The sequence below is a fragment of the Mercenaria mercenaria genome, chromosome 10 (assembly GCF_021730395.1).
Source record: "Mercenaria mercenaria strain notata chromosome 10, MADL_Memer_1, whole genome shotgun sequence".
NCBI classification, from domain to species: Eukaryota; Metazoa; Mollusca; class Bivalvia; order Venerida; family Veneridae; genus Mercenaria; species Mercenaria mercenaria.
This window is the reverse complement of record NC_069370.1, coordinates 6,169,109-6,189,393: the sequence shown is the minus strand read 5'-3', so window position 1 is coordinate 6,189,393 and position 20,285 is coordinate 6,169,109. Positions and strand designations below refer to the sequence as shown.

At 34.8% G+C, this 20,285-nt stretch overlaps 1 protein-coding gene across 5 annotated transcripts in view; it reads right to left on the bottom strand.

Moving 5' to 3' along the window:
* Positions 1-630: 630 nt before the first annotated feature.
* LOC123560994 (uncharacterized) overlaps positions 631-20,285 on the bottom strand; it is a 121,705-nt gene continuing 102,050 nt past the window's right edge. For 4 of the 5 annotated variants that reach the window (XM_053552202.1, XM_053552204.1, XM_053552203.1 and 1 more), the window contains 13 exons: positions 19,220-19,392; positions 18,514-18,578; positions 15,972-16,069; positions 15,596-15,736; positions 11,439-11,555; positions 7,172-7,335; positions 6,707-6,806; positions 5,691-5,923; positions 5,024-5,168; positions 3,755-4,060; positions 2,994-3,164; positions 2,470-2,598; positions 631-1,945 (listed from right to left, as the gene is read on the bottom strand). In XM_053552202.1, the coding sequence (XP_053408177.1) occupies positions 1,749-1,945; positions 2,470-2,598; positions 2,994-3,164; positions 3,755-4,060; positions 5,024-5,168; positions 5,691-5,923; positions 6,707-6,806; positions 7,172-7,335; positions 11,439-11,555; positions 15,596-15,736; positions 15,972-16,069; positions 18,514-18,578; positions 19,220-19,392 (2,039 nt within the window). In that variant the 3' untranslated portion in view covers positions 631-1,748. Of the gene's footprint in view, positions 1,946-2,469; positions 2,599-2,993; positions 3,165-3,754; positions 4,061-5,023; positions 5,169-5,690; positions 5,924-6,706; positions 6,807-7,171; positions 7,336-11,438; positions 11,556-15,595; positions 15,737-15,971; positions 16,070-18,513; positions 18,579-19,219; positions 19,393-20,285 lie in introns of those variants that run through there. The other variant, XM_053552206.1, reaches the window with a different exon arrangement.

Sequence of the window (20,285 nt, the reverse complement as noted above, 5' to 3'; positions counted from 1 at the left end):
GATATTAACTTTTCACTGGTATATGGTCAAATACAAAATAAATTGAAATGATTTCCCAAGGTATGACAGGAGTAGTTATTTTGATTTTTGTTACAATTTTACCGCCTTATAAGGAAATTTGCGTGTTTGTAAATTCTCTACATTTATGTGCATTTTGTGACTTTTGTTTCCATTTCAGTTGAAGCAGTAGACTAAGCAGAATGTCCTTTGCAACATATTTTTCTAAATATATTAATTTTTCAAAAAGGAACCGTTAGCAATATAAAAGATATTGTCAAAGATATCAAAGTGCGTTTAGAGTTTCCTTAAGTGTATTTTCAAAACCAGTTTGGGCGAAAGAAGTTTGGACTGCAACACTTGCAAGATTCTCTCTCCTGTGGTCTTCGTATGCCCACAGTCTGCGGAGCAGAATGTATGGTTGCTTAATCAATCAAGGCAGATCCTTTAGGTCTGATTGTTTTACGAAAAAGCGTGTCAATGCAATGTGACGTCATACACGAGGTACTTATTTGCCTTTCTATTAGTGGTAAACCTTTTCTTCTCATGCTTCAAATCTGGCATGTGTTCGATGGTAAGCCTTTAAACTGTGCTAAAATAAGCCATATTGAATAATATTCAATAAATAAATGATACAGATTTGGTATATCTCTTTATTTGTTTCACAAATAACACGTCCTACGCCAATAGTTCATTTCGAACGGACATGACAACAAGAATTGCGTATGAAGATAGCAAAATGTTGATAACTGAGAAAACAAAACTCTTCATCTCCGGACAGGTACCCTCTTCAAAAAGCCACTTCCAGTTTAACTTTAAAGTTATCAGATCGGGATTTATCTTCTTGTTCCGTACAAGAAACGTGAAAATACATATTTTAGGTAAAGTTTCACATAATTACATGTGTATAGTAAGTCTTAACTGAATGACAATGAAATAAATGGGTATATCCACTGGAAGTATATAACACAACAATCAAAATTTTTGATAACTTATGTAATGTACAGCCTCCATCATGGCCGCTAGTTTACGATTTAATGTTAAATATATACATAATTATTTGAGACATACAATAGTCAATAGCATTGTATCATTAAAAGCTAATATCTGTAGTTAGCAAAAGAGCCAAATACATAAATATCAAAACGTATAATCACTATGCTTTAGAAAACCGCGAAACATTGGTCGAAAGGTTTTTTTATTTCTAAAAAAATATTGAAATATCCACAAACGTAGAAGTTTCGTATTAGAGTAGGTTTAACCAGAAATGTCTTATAACGTGTTGTACCATTTTTAAAACGTTTGTGCAACGCATTAACATGTATTAATGTACACGAACTTACTTTTAACGTAATAGTGCGCTTTGATAAATATGAAGTCATGGCATAACGTCATACAATCCATACTACATACAATCTAGCCCGTTCAAATTTTACGTTCAGTCTGGCTAAAATGTGATCAGTGACCCTTTTTTCTATTTGCCGAAATTTAAGTATATTCTGAACTAAAAAAGAAAGCAAAGTTTACTAAAACTCTACATTGTACAAAAACCAGATCCAAACGTGCAAGCGCAAAACAATCCTGAATTTGACAATAATTGTACACAGTAAATTCTATACAAATTAGGAGAAAATCCTAATATCTCATATCTAGCTAACTTTATTTGATTTGCATACAATGTCCTAAATGTTTCATTAAACTACTGTACATTCATTTCTAATCCAACTTGTTGACATTTTGCCAAACACTGTTTAATTGATATCAACGGAATCTTGATCTTTATGAAATAATGCATTGTCAAATCCCAGTGAGGGTGCTTCAAAAGTGTTTTCAGGTCTTTTATATGTCCAAGACCTAAGGATATATACCACCACACCAATGATAACCAGGAGGCCTAGCACACCTATAACAACACCAGCAACCTGTCCTCCGCTCAGACCAGTTTCTTCTGGAAGTAAATAAGATTTCAGTTTTACTTTAATGCCCTATTAACGTTACGTAAATCACATTTACGGAACACGTCAGAAAATCTGGGCCCTATGTCAGAGATATTTGTCCAACGTGACACTTTACCAAAACTGAAACTCGGTTGAGTGATCTAGGGTCATCATTTAAAACCTATGAACATTGAATGAAATCATAACACAATTATGTTAAAGTACATTTCTAAAATTGTTTATTATCTCGGTCTGAAGTTCAGTTCGGCCGTATGTATAAAGACTGTAGGCTTAACAGATGTGTTGTGAAGGGTGCCTGTTAGGATGTTTTGCCAAGTACAATTTATTATTGCTTGGTATTTTGTTATAGTGGTGTTATATTAGTATAAATACTCTCAATATCTAATAACTTAAACTTTTATCTTCTCGGGTGGTCCCCACGTCTAGAATGAAAAAGAAAGAAAAGCTTACTGGATTGAATTAATCATCTGCCTTTGACACGTATAAAACAACTATATAGTATAAACTTAGCTACCTTTTGCCAGTTTTTCACTATCGGCAAATTGCGGGAGTTGAACTTTTCTTGTTGTCGATGTAAAATTTTTGGTTTTGTTACCAACATTCGTAAATGTTGTACTTGGCGGGGTGAGTGTCGTAAGAACGTCTGTAATTTACAAAACATGCTTACATTTATACTCAATTAATAAACATTATATCAGAATGGAATCTTCCTAGACAGTTTATTAATAACTAAAATCCAGTACTTTCATAATTGTTCCCTAAATCAAATACGTGTGTACATGTTGAAATTTCAGGCATTAAAGTTGAAAACAATTATGATTATCATATTTTTTATCGCATATGGAAACAATGTATGTCAAGAAGTGAAACTTTGAAAATTTTACTCACGACAGAGAAACCAATATTGATGAATGTATTGTTTCTACGACAACATACGACAACTTCGACAAGCAACGCAGATGTTTGTGTCCATGCAAAACTGCTATATACTATAATATTGAAATATCAGTAAGACCACATTTAATATAGGCTAGTTACCTGCAGGTCCTTTGCAGACATAGAAATGTTTATCTGTACATGACACCACTTGCCACTGGCCCGTGAAAAGCTTCAAGATAACGCAACCTTGTTTACTTCCACCTTTGTCTCTGTCTATGTTTGAAAATACAAGGCTACTCCCATCTGTCCATCTATCAGCAGGTAGGTTGCCTAAGTACATATATATAGTTGAAGTCATGTATTAATTATTTTCATAAAAATAATTCTTACAAAAAACGATGGAAACCTTTTCTTGACGCAGTTTAACGATCGTACACATTGATAAATTGTATGCATAGTTAAATACCCATGATTTGCAGTATTTAAGCACGTTGTAGTTAAAACAAAAGCATGTGCAATAAACAACGGGTTACACTAGTTTGTCGAAAAGTGTTTCCTTAAGTTTAACCATTTAAATAAAAAAGAAGGTTATAAAAATTTCATATGCCATGAAATATTCTTAAGAAACGTAAATTAAGTATGTAAACTGCATTATAGTTAAGCCTTTCTACCCCTTACCCCTTCCTTCCCCTTATATATATATTTTACATAAAATTAAAATGTACTTGTTGGATTTTTGAAGCAACCCGTCTGTAATATTTTTTCCGATACAGTTTCTTTTTGTTGTGGGCCTACTTTGCAGATGCTTGGCTCCGAGGCTGTGTTTGTGGTGTTCTGTTCTTCCGAGAAATCTACCCTTACCTATTATCTTTTATTAACATCTTTGTAAACATAGTTTGTTATTAAAGGAAGATATTTACCTGTTTGTAAGGACAGACCAATCCAAAAATAAGGATACATATAGAGAGAGTTAGACCGTCGATTTTTTAAAATCCATCTTATAATCTTATGATTTTCTTCTGCACTATTTATACTGGCCAGATCCATCCCATACTTTGAACACTTTGTATTTGGGAATGTTTTCAGATCAAAAACAGTAGTGTAGCAAAAGCCATTGTAGAGAAGCCAGGAACTGTTGCGACAGGTGAACGTGTGTGTTGTTGCAACCGTTGAACTGAGAGTAGATTTGACAGTTGAAGAAGTAGTTGATGAGACAGTGCCCAGCTCTGTAACATTAGACAGATTTGCGATCGGAAATATAATTTAAGGTAGTTCTTCACGTTTGATAAACCGGAAGTGATGGCGTAACGTCATTTATCCGGAAAACGTAGAATAAAGCCTGGATGCGGTAGACGGAAATGAAAATCATTTTATGAATAAATGGCAACCCGCGACTTAATTTATTACAATGGCACTGTTACTATCATTCTAAAGTTAAAATATGATATTAAAACATTTGACATGCTAAATAATTCAAAATAATGTCTGAAAATTAGGTTGAAATGTGCGGTTCACTTTAATCATGGTCAAATGTCCCTAAAATAAGCACACGGACCTATTCATTTTATTTCACCAAATTATAGACCATATATTTATTTAAGACTTTGAGAGGTTTCATTAAAATCTACATTGCAGAAAAAATTCTATTCGCGAAAATGTTATGAAAGTTGCGATTACCCCATAGACTTCCATTATGAAAAATTGCGTGAGGTCCAAATTTTTCAGATCAGTCCAGCAAAAAATCAAGCACAAGACCCTATCTTTTTGATTTGCTGAATTTTCTAAATATATTCTGAAGTTTTGAAAAATCAGAGTTTTATCAAATTCTACATTGTAGAAAAAATTTCGACACAAACGTGCAGAACTACCTTAACAGATTAAATTAGTTCTACTAACTGTGTTAAAACAGATATCAACGCTAGAAACTTGTAAGTCAGTGACAGGGGACATATTCATGAAATGATAATATTTATTTCATTCAGGTCTTCTTCATGTTTTTATAGACATTGTGGAAAGAATCAACCTTTCTCAAGAATAGGATGCTTTAAGTCTAACTACACAACGATAAAATAATTGCCGATGAAAGAAGTACCAATCTGAAGAAGCGGACATTTTAAATGAGTAGGACGCAATAGAAACCAGGAACGAAATGTTGTAAAATCAATAGTGACATTTTTTAATCATTATACCTGTGTTTATGACGCAGACAGACGCACGGTTATCCCTGCATGGGGCGCTTGACCAAGACGCTCCGGAGCTGTAAAGACATCCTGATCGTACAGTATGTGGGACGGTAACGGGAGAATTTGATCCATCGTTCCATTGCACGTTACCCTGCAAATGACTTTCATATACATTTTGGGTTTTAACCGATAAAGCCACACTTGAAATTATTGGTTGAATTTGTCAACGCTAGACAAACTAATTTAAAAATATAAATAAAGATCGCTACGAAATATAGAACACAACAAAGCAAAGAAAATGAGTCGGTTTGTTTTAGTTTGTTTATGACAGATAACGAAAGGTGCAGCCACTCTCAAGGCCCTCGGTATGAGCTGAAGTCTATCAATAGGTAATATCGTCATAACTTTATGACATAACATAACTAAAATATCTACATTAAATCTAGAGGGACGTTTTGCGGCCGCCACACAGCATGTAGAGAATATTGTTTTTTCTCCATACAAACCATTATAAACAATCATTCTGCAGCGAGGTAAGTAAAAGATAATTAGACGGGACAAGCTAATATAGTACCAATGACATTTCAGTCCCTTCTACACTCTTCTTTTCATTTACAATCATTTAACCTTCAAGATCTCAATTTCAATACATGCTACATCGATTTATATTTACTTCGAGTGATTGGCCTCCTATCCATACTTCGTCCTGGCCGCTTATAGCAAGAAGTACTTTGATGATCAAACCGTCCGGCACTTCAACAATAGATATCATGTGGCCACCTTCGTTTGAACACGACTCTAAACTTTGATTCCAAGACTGTTTCGTGGATAAAACCTTATAGCAAGACTTCCTCAAAAACATGTATCCTTCCGGGCACTGACTCTCTAGAACTGGTAGTGACGACCCTGAAATAGTTATCTTTTGTTGCAATTGGATATCTGTTTTGAAAATTATGTATACACTATATACACTTTATTAATCTTCTAACGCCACTGGTAAAGTTTTGCCAGTATTTTAACCGATGCCTGAAAAATACATTTCTGAACTTCATGCCGATCATACCCCATTTTGAAAAAGTCTAAAAAACAAACACATGAATTTGTCAGTTACAATAGATACGACATTCAAAATGTCATATCGCGTGTTTCACGTCATCTGTGATGTCATTTTGGCGTCATTTTAAGTCATGCCGACGTATTAAACGTACACAGACGTTACATCTAAAATTTAACTTGGGCTAAAGGACAAAATTCAATGTACAGTACTTAATTTGGATGAGTATGTAATAAAAACATTATTAGTTGTATCGAGAAATATGCATTCATTCTTTTGCGGAGTAATTGCGTTCGTAAAGTTTGGCAACTTTTCCAATGACAAACACGTCCATTTTTCTCCACACAAATCGAATAACCTATATTGATTATAGTGACAAATTTCTGCTCAACTCAGTGAAAAAAAACAAGGTGAGAAATATCAAACATACGAAATTTTTCTAAAACCATTGAAAAACATGACATAGAAAAAGTGATTTATTTACATGTTATATTTCATTAGTTAAAACAAAATCTTACATTTATACGCCACTAAAGAAACTATTGCATCTTATATTTTGTCGGTGAAAAAATATTTCTACAAACAATAACGCTCTATATAGCTTGAACCAATACTGAAATCACTGGAGTAGTTACCTTTAAACGCTGAACATATGTAACCTTTGGAGGCATAACATTTCACATCGTTCCAGAATCCAAGATTATTTTCGTCAGCCCACATTTCTACACACGACTCCTGAAAAGAGAGAAACCGGATCTGACACGTGAATAATTTCTTTTTATACACTACAGTCCTAAGTGTTTAATTTGCCAATACTCATGGTTCATGAAGCACAATTATATAACAAAACAGCTTTTTTTGCGGTACCTTTATTAGCTGATTGCTCCAGGTGGTCCTGATATGATACCGTTTGTATATAAATAAGAGAGGTAAATTCATCATTTCTAATAGCGAAGCTTTATCGAAGCACATAAAGAAATGGCTTTTGTCATTAGACAGGGAAATGTACCAAATGACTTCCCATGAACCAGGATAAAGTACAAAAAGTGAAATAATACGAAATATCCAATATCATGACACTGAGGTGTAACTGTTCATACCTTTTCAAAGGTGTCATGCACGTTACTAGAAGGTTCATTTGGAGCCCAGTTGGAATAATCAAGCGGAGAGTTATCTGACCAATCAAATCGTCTGTCATCATTGAGATCTTGCATCCCTAACCACATACCATGGGATATTCCATATACGTTCAACGCTATAAAATCTGAAGTAAGCCATGTGAACAGTAAGGGCTGTCATGATTTTTGTCCTAAATTGTTCATCTGAGTTAGCTCATAAAATGAAATACATAAATGAAAGCCAAATTTGACTACATGCGATTGAAACAAGGACCAAATAGAAATAGCCATGTTCAAAGAAAGCAGCTCATTTAAACAAAACCCTATAACAATGAATGTTTTTAACCTTTAGCCCGCTAAATTTCTGTAATGGACTGGTCCATCAAGCAATATGGGCAGTACCATTTATTATTCCAAGGGGTGTTCAATGAAAATTTACTGACTGAATAGCGAACAGTGCTAGTCTGCACTGGTCGCAAAGGCCGAATCACTTACCACCTGCATGCTGAAGGTTAAACGATAAATATTAACACATGGAAACTTATACAAAATAAGAAAAGTAGTCAGAACTGACAAAACAAGTGAATGAAGTATTGCCATGCAATACAAAGTCCCCTACTGGAAGGCACCTAATTTTCTCTACTGCAGTATAGCATAATGAACTGATATCTGTCAATGATGTATAAACAATATTGTACTATATATACAGTGTGTTATAAACAAAAGACTTGGATTAAAATTTATATATATAAAACCCTATAGTTGTTTTCATATAACATTTTTGGCCGATTATCAAAAAGGTAACGTTATAACGTTATTTATAATACAAAAATACATATAAGTCCACATAAAACTCTTTACCAGGTAGAGATAGGTCAAAATACACCTAAAAACTGGATGTAACATGCATGTTGTACCACAGAAAACTGGTCTCGATTTTTCCCTACGGCCTGTAATAAGTAAGTTACAATATAAGCTATTTATAGTAAAAACAAAGGAAAATAATTCTAAAAAACAAGAGTGCCTCATAGTGGTGAACATTTGTGCCAAGTTACATCAAAATCCCTCCATGCATAAAGAAGAAATGCTCCGGACAAAGTCATTCTTGAATTTGGCATTTGACCTCTAAGCGTGACCTTGACCTTAGACCTAGGGACCTGGGTCTTGTGCACAACAATCTGCCTCATGATAGTAAACATTTATGCCAAGTTACATCAAAATCCCTCCATGCATGAAGAAGAATTGTTCCAGACAAAGTCATTCTTCTATCTGACCTTTGGCATCTGTGTGTGACCTTGACCTTCGAGCTAGGGACCAGCTTCTTGTGCTTGACACTCCCTCTCATAGTGGTGAACATTTGTGCCAAGTAATATTCAATCCTGTTTTGCATGACAAAGTTATATACCGGACAGGAAAAATGTCCCATTAACCTTTGATCTCCAAGTGTGACCTTGACCTTTAAGCTAGGGTTCTGGGTGTTGAGCATGACACGTCGTTTCATCATGGGGAACATTTATGCCAAGTAATATAAGAATCCCTTGATGGATGTCAGAGTTCTGGACCGGACAGGAAAAAAACCCTATTGACCTTTGACTTCCAATTGTGACCTTGACCTTTGAGCTAGGTGTCAGGGTTTTTCGCATGACACGTCATCTCATCATGGGGAACATTTGCCTAGTAATATTAAAATACCTTCATGGATGACAGAGTTATGGACCGGACAGGAAACAGACCCTGTTCATGTCATGTTAATATTTGACTGCCAAGTGTGACCTTGACCTTTGAGCTAGGGGTCTGAAAGTTGTGCTTGACACATCGTCTTACTATGAGGTACATTTGTGCCAAGTAATATTAAAATCCCTTCATGGATGACAGAGTTATCGACCGGACAGGAAAAAGCTTTGTTGACCTTTGACCTCAAATTGTGACCTTGACCTTTCAGTTAGGGGTCCGGGTTTTGCGTATGACATGTCGTCTCATCATGTGGAACATTTGTGCCAAGTAATATTAAAATCCCTACATGGATGACAGAGATATGGACCGGACAGGAAACAGACCCTGCTCATGCCATGTTAACATTTGAATGCAAAGTGTGACATTGACCTTTGAGGTATGGGTCTGGAAGTTGTGCACGACACATCGTCTTATTAGGAGGTATATTTGTGCCAAGTAATATTAAAATCCCTTCATGGATGACAGAGTTATGGACCGGACAGGAAAACTGCCCTGTTGACCTTTGACCTCAAATTGTGACCTTGACCTTTAAGCTAGGCGGCGGGTTTTGCGTATGACACGTCGTCTCATCATGGGGAACATTTGTGCCAAGTAATATTAAAATCCCTTCATGGATGACAGAGTTATGGACCGGACACGAAATTGCGGACGGACGGAAGGACGGACGTTCTAACGAAACGGTCTTTATGCGACTCCCCCATTGTTCTCTCTATTGTTCTAACAGTCACATAAAAAGAAAAATAGTCACATAAACAGAACGGAATGAATGACATCAAAGAGAAAGTACCGTTATGCAGTCACTTAACCATCATTTCGCGGGCACGCACGGACGGAATGACGGACGGACGGAAAAGCGCATTCCTATAGTCCCCGAAACTGGTTTTCAACCAGTAGGGAACTAATAAAAAAAATTAAGTGTTCATATTAAGTTGAATACGGCCTTAGAGTGGTATCTGCCAAACAATACTGGGAAGCTAAAACCGGTTTATTGCGAGCAAACACGAACTCTTTATCCCCAGGATGTTCTCAATTTACAGGATAGTGTAAATAAAAGCTATTATGTGGTTTAAAATGTAAATAAATTGCTAGAAATTTTCGGCAGTTTGCGATTTAATGATTGGTTTTAATTTTGACATCCTTGCAAGTTGTAGAAACTATTTATATGTGTACACATATACTCTTTTGAAGTTTTCTAACAGAAAGATCTTTTGAAAATATCTCGACAGACAGAACATGTGCAAGCTCAGGTTCATACTAACATATGTCAATTAATTCCTCAAATATGAAAATATTCTGGTGTTAGTATACTTCCAACTTGAGATATGTTATCAACTAAGGTGTCGTATCTATGCTAATTGATCAGTTCATTTATTGTCCAGGGACACGCACATTTCATGAAAAATCTACATTTAAATCTGATATTTGCCCGTGTTTTCATAAAAAGTTTTCTATGTGAGATTGTTTTGTCTGGTTTTAAGTCAGATCGAAACAGTTTCTTTCATATAACGAATTTCCAGTGTTAACATGTGTGGGACGACCCTAGTTCCCTATTAAAGCATTACGTCAGGCGGGAGCAGAGGTAGAGCCAACGACCTTCTAAGACGGATGACCTCCGCACAGAAGTACCTAAGCGGGACTCGTAGTCCAGTAAAATCGTGTAAAAATACTTCAGAAAATGGGAAAAGCACAAAACTTGGTACATAACTACTTTAGGACAAAACACAAACAATGAGCATGAGACCCACTCCAAAAATCCAATATGGCCGAAAAATCCAAGATGGCCGCCATGCATGTATATATTTTTACGAAATACCTAATATTATCTATAAAACCTATATAGACGCTTACAGTTGTCACTATAATTAGTTAAAATCAGTCTTTTGGTATCATGGAGTCTAATCCATGTAACAGTATAGTATAATTCAGCTTCAGGCAGTGGTAAGGTGCGTGCATATAACGACAATGAACTCAGTTACACCTTGTTTGTTTCTATTTTGATTGGTTGCGTTCTAGGCTGCCATAAATGTAACAATGTGAAGGATAAAAAAATCAAACATGTAATTTTTTGCAAAAGTTTTATTAATTTTCCACTTTGGTATGAAACATATGGTATTGCTTGCAGTGCACTTAATTTAAAGTAAACAGGGTTTGCCTGAGTCTGTTAATGAAACACAATAGGATTGACAACAACGTTCGACACTACTTGCACCTGGTTGTGTGGAGCTCTATTATAAATGGATATTTAATAGACTCGATGAACTCAAAAGAACCGAAATAACATCAACATTGAGTCAAAGCACTTAACGTCAATTCAATAACTTGTTAACAGAGAATCTTGGTACATATTATGAACTAAATGAGATGACTACTAGATTTTCATGCGAGGCCAAACAACAAGCACAAATATCAAAAAAGAAAAAAAGACACTTTCAAAGAATGGAGATATCCATACCATAGGATGACTCCAAGAAAGACTTTTGTTATGATTTGGTTGAAATGAATTTTGATTTTGTACCTTTTTCCTGCTCACTATGTATACTTATGATGTGCCCTCCCAGGATTTCACATCTGTCCTTAGCATCGCCCCAGAACGTTGTGTCGCCATCAACGCTGAATAAGTAGCATTTGTTTCCTACAATATATTATGCAAGTTTAATGACTAAAATAGTTGTTATAAATTGTTTAATCATATTGCAAATTATTTACTGGTAAATTGTTACTTCTATACATTTTTATTATTTCAAAACGGTATTCTAAATACCAAATTTTGTATGAAGTACACCAATAACTTAAGTAAAGTGAAGCATGCAAATGTATAATGGAAGAACGAGTAAAATGGCGCCCATTAGGGTTTGCCTTCACCTTCGCTGGAGAATAACATAAGATATAAGGCTGTCTCTGAGATACAGGTAAATCACACATACAAGACGGTTTGTGAGATAAGCATATCACAAATGTATGATGACTTATTTACGACATTACATTATGCCGCGTTGGGAAGCGCGCGGCGGCTCATGTAGCGCATTTAGCCGTGTCGTTCTTGTGAACGCAATGTGCTGTGTAGCCGTTGACACGTCAACGTGACATATAATTAAACACTTTATTTCGTCTTTGTGCGTAAAAGTAAAATGTTTCTTTCTGTCGCATTCCTTCTTTTGACACGTTGCGTTGTAAGTTATTACACTCCAAAAACATGTTTGGGCGGGAAGGGCCTATATAGGAGTCAGTTTTGTCCCGTCACGTCGCGTCACGTCGCGTCGCGTCCCGTCCCGTCGAGTCCCGAAATCTATATCTCAGTTATTACTAAATGGATTTGATTCAAACTTAAAATAGATGTTCCACCTTATCACCCACATCATGTGACACATGGTGCATAACTCCGACACCAATTTTTCATGAATTCTGCCCCCTTTTACTTAGAATTTAAGGTTAATTTTAATGCATTTTCACTATATTTCAGTTACTAGTATTACTAAATGGATTTGATTCAAACTTAAAATAGATGTTCCATCTTATCACCCACATCATGTGACACAAGGTACATAACTCTGACACCAATTTTTCATGAATTATGCCCCCTTTTACGTAGAATTTAAGGTTAATTTTGATGCATTTTCACTATATCTCAGTTATTACGAAATGCATTTGTTTCAAACTTGAAGTAGTTGTTCCACATCATCACCCACATCACATGACACAATGTGCATAACTCTTGCACCAATATTTCCTGAATTATGCCCCCTTTTTGCTTAGAATTATACTTATATAGTGTTTTGATACACTTTATCTGTACCTCTCTTATTATTTGATATTTTTTAACACAGACTCAAGCTACTGTATATCACTTTATATTCGCGTAATCTTTATTTCGCGGATTCCCGCACCCTGAATTAATTCGCGGCTTTATGAATTCGCGACGGGAGGGTCAGAAATTTAAATTCGCGATGGTGCTTATCTTATATTAGCAAGAGTTCAATTCCGGAAGTAGTGATTACATTTATGTCTATTCTTCCGCACCTTACAAATGTTATGCACACCAACACCTCGTAAAATACATGGTCAGTAACGGTTATCTCGCATTAATAATCGGTTACTTTATTCAAGCAAAATGCTTTTTTTCTACTGAAATTGATTGAAAAGGGCCTTTTTTCTTTTATCGAATTTACGGGCTATTATTCTTATTACATTTAATAGGTGATAAAATGTTCAAAGTTTGTTACAGTCATTTCATAAATAATTGTAATGTACAAGTGTATAAAATGATGGTGTGGTAAATTGTCAGCTTATCCCTATTGTTTCCTAAATAAAATGTGTAAAAATATTCAGGTTTGCAGAGAAGAAAAAGGATGATATGGATCATCCCCTCAGGCATCCATAACCTGTTAAAACTATTATATAGTAGATCCCTGCCAGCTGCATGTAAATCAACCTATAGACCTTAAGGTTAATCCTGTTTTAAGCAGTATATTCTACATTCTAATATGGCTAACAATGCTTTAATCATCACAACGATGTTATGTGACGTCACGTCAAAGTGATATTTAGTGCCATGTACCCATCAAGAAATAGCGCTTTCAAATTTCATGAAATAGTTTACTTAATAACATGTTTTAAACGAAATGTCACATTACACAAATGTTTTGATTAATTATTTATACACATACTGAATAAGTTATTCGCTTTGCTGAATAATTCGCAATAATTTTCACTCGAAATGAATTCTGCCGCAAGACGTATTACCGTTTCCGGTCCTGGCATGTTAAAACAAATACCTACTATTGTCGCCATGCTTGCGCGAAGAAACAGTTCCATCATATTTGATATACATTTTACAATAAAGAACATATTAGAATCGAAATAATTTATAGCAAAACAGTGCTTTATCACTATTTATACACTCGAGCGGTTATACGTCGTTCGAAATAATTTCACTCGGGCTGCGCCCTCGTGAAATTATTACGCCCGATGTATAACCGCCAATCGTGTATAAATAGTGATAGAGCACTGTTTTGCTATAAATTATTTCTTAATGAAATCGAGGACTTTTATTATACTTATTCATAATATATTGAAATTAAATTCATTTAATAACATAATGTACAGGCGGCTATTACTCATTGCTGTACTTGACCGTATTTCGGACATTTCTTTGGATATGTCTGTATGTTATGGAAAGAAATTTACGCGGATTTATGAACTCGCGATGCACCCGATTCGCGAAAAATAGCGAAAATTAAAACACCGCGAATAAAACCGGATTTACAGTATTGTGCAATATTCATCCACCATTTGAGCCATTAAACACTCCAGTGACAGTTCTTGACAGATTTAAATGTTTTTGGCACACAGGTGAAACATCATAAAATACAGGTAAAGTTCGACTTTGGCTACAAACCACCAATTTTATATGTAGTTATGGCCCCTTTCCAACTTAAAATTTGTCAAACTCATGGTTGCCGGACAATAACTCACAAAAGGCTTGACAGATTTAGATAAATTTTGGTACACATGTATAACATCATAAAATATAGGTCAAGTTTTAAATTACACCTTCTTGTGGCCATGTCTTTCTTATGGTTGCTATTCTTCTGTGACAAGACCGTATTGTGGAGGTATTCGTCACTCCTGTGACAGTTCTAGTTTTTGCTGTAATGACAAGCCCGACAAAACGACAAACAAATCTTTCAAAATTTCGTTAAGGAGCGTACGTACGCGCGCCAGGACGTCAAAACGAAATATTCCACAAAAGCTGCACATACGCCAACGCGACATAACGAATTGTCGATAATCAGCCACCATATAAATACAAGGCGTCTGAGGGAAGGTTTATCACAAATATAAGGCAGTCTGAGATATAAGTTTATCTCAATGTACACTAAGAACTAGACTAGCTCCTAGACTATGATATATCTTTTTACATTTTTATGATTGAATGTAGTAAACTGAGCCAGTCTATATCCTATGTCCAATAGTCCTGTGTGAAAATCTCTAAAATAGACTGGCTTTTGTCTCTATGAAATTGAATTCGTCAAAAAAGGAAAAAATATAGAAATACAGTTATTATCAGACTAGTGGCTAGTCTAACTAAGAACTATAGACCGCAATAAGGATTAGTAAAGTAAGAACTTTAAATCAAAGCAGCACTTATATACGATAAAAATCAAAGTTAAAGGACCATAGTAATTATACCAAAATATAATGCATTGCCATCTTTTTAAAACTAAGATCCCGAAAAAAACTTGTAAGGAATATAACAGGAGGAGAACGATGACCTTTAGATACAAAAAATAAACGTTTTATTTCTATTGTTGAACTTATTTATGTGGCTTTATTGAATATTTACCTAATCATAACATATCGCCTCGGTCAATATTGCCCTCTTCTAGTGAAGTCAATAACTGTATAATATTTACACATTTGGAATGGCGGATGTGCTTTAAATTACAACATTACTAGCTTCCTAGCCTAGAGTAGGATGGATTTTGTTTTAAATGGAAACATCGTGAAGTAGTACTTATTATGGGGTGATATCGCCGTTTTGACACAGTGTGAACGTCATGGATGTAACTAATGAAGTGATCAGTTTCTTGTAAAGGGACAGGACTAGGAAATAACGAACTACCATACACAAACGTATTTAGTTCCCTTTTCAGTATTGCTGAAATATCATACCAAAAGTATAATTGAATCCCGATGGACAGCCTCCTTCCATACTTTTTGTTGTTCGTGCAATAGTTGTCATGGTGTAACCAACTTTTCTTTTCTTGCAAATGAAAGGTTTTCGGTCATTACATGGATAATCATGCCATGTTCCTGTGTTAGAAAATAAAGTGAATATTTCGCAAATGTATGTTATAATAAACAATAAAAAAACTGCAAGCTTTAAACCCATGAAAGTCATTTTCAATAAAACATATAACACAGAGATTATGCATGAGTGTAATACTTTACTTAAATATAATTAGGATTTTGTAATTTCATGATTAAGTCGCATGCAAAATATTGCCTAACATAGTCACAAACGGTGTATAAATATTGTTCATAATACCGTCATTGTGAATAGGGACACACTTCTCACCGCCCCATATGTCATTAGGCTGTCCGCTAGCCCAGGCTGTATAGTCTACGACTGACCCGTCACTCCAACTAAAATTAAAGTCCTTAATGATTTTAATAAATTTACAAACAGATGTTAGCAAATATTATGAAGTAAGCAGAACAATATTAAGATTTGTTATTATAGATATTTTATCTAACAGTCAACTGGCATGCTTAGTGATAATACATTATGTTTGTGTAGAAGACAAACGTGCCATTATTATTTTAAATATCAAAAAATGTTGCTGACCTTCAGAAAGGTTTGAAACATTCAAGAGTTCAATACTTATTCAAAAGAGATATGGCAAATATATTTATTATAAAAGGAATAAAAATGTTGAGAATGCTGAATAAGAATGCTTAGAATGCAGAATGAGATTGCTGAATGCTGAATGAGAATACGAAACGCTGAATGAGAATGCTGAATGTTGAGAATGCTGGAAAAGAATACTGAATGCGAATGCTGAGAATGCTGAATACCAAATAGTGAATGAGGGTGTTAAAATGTTGAGAAAACTTAATGAGAACGCTGAATAAGAATGCTTAAAAAGTTGAGAAAACTTAGTGAGAATGCTGAATTAAAGTGCTGAGAGAATTGTATGCTGCATAAGGAGACTGAATGCCGAAATGAAATGCTGAGAATTCTGAATAAGGCCAGCATTTTTTTAATTTTCTGGTTTACGGGAGCACCGACGTTATATTTTGACAAAACAAAATAAAAGTCATTTTCAGTACTTTTATTTTCATTTTATCCGCCGACCGTCCGTAACTGCTACTGCCAAAAATAAAAGTTTAACTGTATGGTAGAGGTTTTTAATCTAGATCAGTAGACGCATGAAAAATGGCGGCCTGCATGACTGTAAATTGTGTGAAATTAAATTGGAAAAATATACAAGTTTACTGACAATAATCTTTGGAATGAGTTGGCAGAGATAAGAAGTGTTGTAAACAAATTGGTTCTGAGTAGAAATTACGGCACCTAAAGCTCAACATTAGGAGTAATCACCTACGAAAAATGGCCTTCAGTGCTTCACTATCAAGTTGAAAGCTGCCCATATGTTGAAAAATCTGGCGTATCACATGTACAAGATTTGTTGTCTGTATATTATAATTGGACAACGATCGAATTCATGTGGGACTGTCAGAAAAATACCATAATTGATAAAAAGGAAAGAAACCAAAGGAATGGCAAAATGGAAGAGCAAAAGTGATTATCAACTTGCTAATCATATCTATTTTACTTTTAAGTCTTGAGGGTTAGAGAAGAAAAACTAATACCACAATTTTCAGTAGTTCTGTTCAAAACAAAGTGCAATTTCAATGTAAAATGACATGTCCCTGCAAATGCTTGACAATGATAAATGTGACAAAAGATTCAAACTAGTCAAAATAATTGGACCGTCAGATTAACGGTTGTTTAATATTTGTGACGGGCAATCTAATCCAGTGGAGATATTGCCCATATATAAAAGATTATCTCAATATTTCCTACGATCAAGTTCCAGCCAGGTACTATAACTCAAAAGATAATTATGAAACATGAAACTCCGAGCGATATATTGTCATGTTCACTTAATAAAGTATACCAACAAAATCTGTAAGAAGACCCTTTGAAAGTATGTTTGGGACAAACATTCAGACACTATATGCCACATGTGCCTTTGACACTGAGGAACACATACTGACATATCCAGTAATAAATGTTTTTTTCGGACTCAGAAAATATTAATTCCAAGTCCCATCTCAGTGAAGAGTCTTATAAATCTCCGATAATGTTGTCTGAACATCGGCCGATAAGGTTGTTATTTTGTACACATTTTAGCTGAACCAAAATTCAGATTGTTTTGGCTTGTCGTACAATATAGGTGGCACTGACAGTCGGCAAAATATAGAACAATATTCAAACCACTGAAATATAACCAAAGCAATTTAATTTTAAAGCCAGTGTGCATAATATTTATCAATTCGTAAATTTTCATTTCTAGTCTTTTAAGACCCCATCTGTAGCCAATCAATATGCATAGAAGCAGACCTAAAGTAGTCATTGCATATATTTGTGAGTGTGTATGCAATTTAAACTTGCAAGCTTTTGTTTTCAGTGGTTTACAAAAAATAAAAAAAAATGTATCCTTTCGGATGTTTTATTTTTATTTATTTGGTCGACTGCTCAAAATTGGGACTTTTATTTTTATTTTTATTTGTCCCCCACAATCCTAATTTTTTGAAAACTCTCCCGTAAACCAGAAAATAAAAAAATGTTGGCCTTATTTAATTTAGGTCATTTCTGATACAAGAACAACTCCTGACACCTCAGTCCTGACGATTTCCCACGCTAAGTGCGTCTGATATGTAAAATGTTCCCATTTTTCCAGATACTTATAAAGTAAATTAGTGTAAAGTGTGCGCACAACATCAAAATAGTTCTTTGCAAGAAAAACTGTTCCTTTTGCATTACCGCAATGATGTGGCTTCTCCAAAACATTTAAACCTACCTAAATCTATTGTCAAGATCAAGGTCGTTAAATCCAATCCAAGATACATATTCTGTCTTCGAATTCTAAAATAATTTAAATATATTGATATCTGTTATCACATACAAGTCATAAATCATTTCAAAGAAACTGCTCTTTAAAATTTACAAATATATGTATTACAAATAATTAATCATCACATTTACAAAATCTTTTCGGACTAATGTAAATGTAAAATATCATACTAATTTCTGACTGTTGCGACAATGTGTTTCTTGTATATCTGACATCCATCTACATGGGTTAGTGTCAGTACCGTATTGTATTTTTCCAAAGAAAGTTTTCCAAGTTAAGGAGATAATGGATGTTATTTCCAGAAAGCCAGGATAATTTTGATTAATGTCTGAAGCTGCGTACACATTTAAACAAAAAGAATATTTCTCATTGCAGAGTTGGTGCAGCCGTTTCTGCGCAAGCCCGGAATTATTTTCAATTGCAGCGCACGCAAGTTACTCATTTTTTTGCATTTCCGCACGCATTTAGTGTATAGTATGCATAAAATACTGTCTTAAGGTTATGGTTTTTATCACCATAGTTACAAAATATATACATTTAAGGTATTTTCGTTCAAATTTAGTTAATCCGGTATATACCGGAGTCTGTAATATATCACAGGCGCACCAACTCTGCATTTAGTCACAGCCAAACAAAAATAAGGGCTACCAACCAGACCAGACAAAAAGCGCTGCTCTTCTTCAGAGTGAACACTTGCAAGTGTACTCCCTTTGTTACTGCAATACATTTTGGCAGCGTGCCAAGTAAGTAATTCTTCTTTGCCAAGAAAGTAACAGTTTTCACCGAATGTTACCCATCCATCATCTGGACTGTTTTCATTGCATGCTGATATCAATGGAAATAATTAATATAAATTAAGTATTTTTCTTGTGATTTTTTTTTTATTTTAAATGTGTATTAATATTTAAAATAAAACATAAGTCAATCTCATATATAAAATGAGATTTGATTTTTTTATATTTAAGCGAAATGTCATACAGTAAGATACCATGGAAAAAATAGCAGATCTTCCTATGTATCATTTCAAAGACAGTAATCATACTAAAATTTATATCTCTCAATCCTCAACTGTTATGGCGTCATTAGAACTAAGATAATCTGGCTTCATGTTAGGAAAAAAAGTTAACACAATAAATATTTTGTTGGGTTTAACGTTTCAATGACACAATTATAGGTCATATAGCGACTTCCCAGCTTTGATGGTGGAGGATGACACCTGGTGCATTATTTCATCAGGAGCGGGCACCAGGGTGGAACCACCGACCTTCCTTAAGCCAGCTGGATGGCTTCCGCACACGAAGAATTCAAGGCCCTGAGTAGAGTTCGAACCCATATCGACGAGGGACAAGTGACTTGAAGTCAGCGACCTTAACTACTCGGTCACGGAGGCCCCATAACACAATAAAAAGCAAGTGTTTTAGTGTAAAAAAATTGTTATTATTTAACTGTATATCATGTGTATATATAACTGATAGCTTTTACAAAACCTGTCTGAGGTGGCGCACAGATTATAGCCAATCGACAAGCACGAGGTCGAGTTTGGCGTACCAAGATTGGTAAATTAGTTGCTAATTTGATCTCAAAATCTATGTGGTCAAGTAAGAACGGAGCTTAGATTCAGGAATATTTGTGCTGTTTATAATGTCACTTGAACACAAAAGTATGGAACGGATTGTTTTCATAAACTAGGTTCTTAGTAAGTTATATAGATGTTCTAT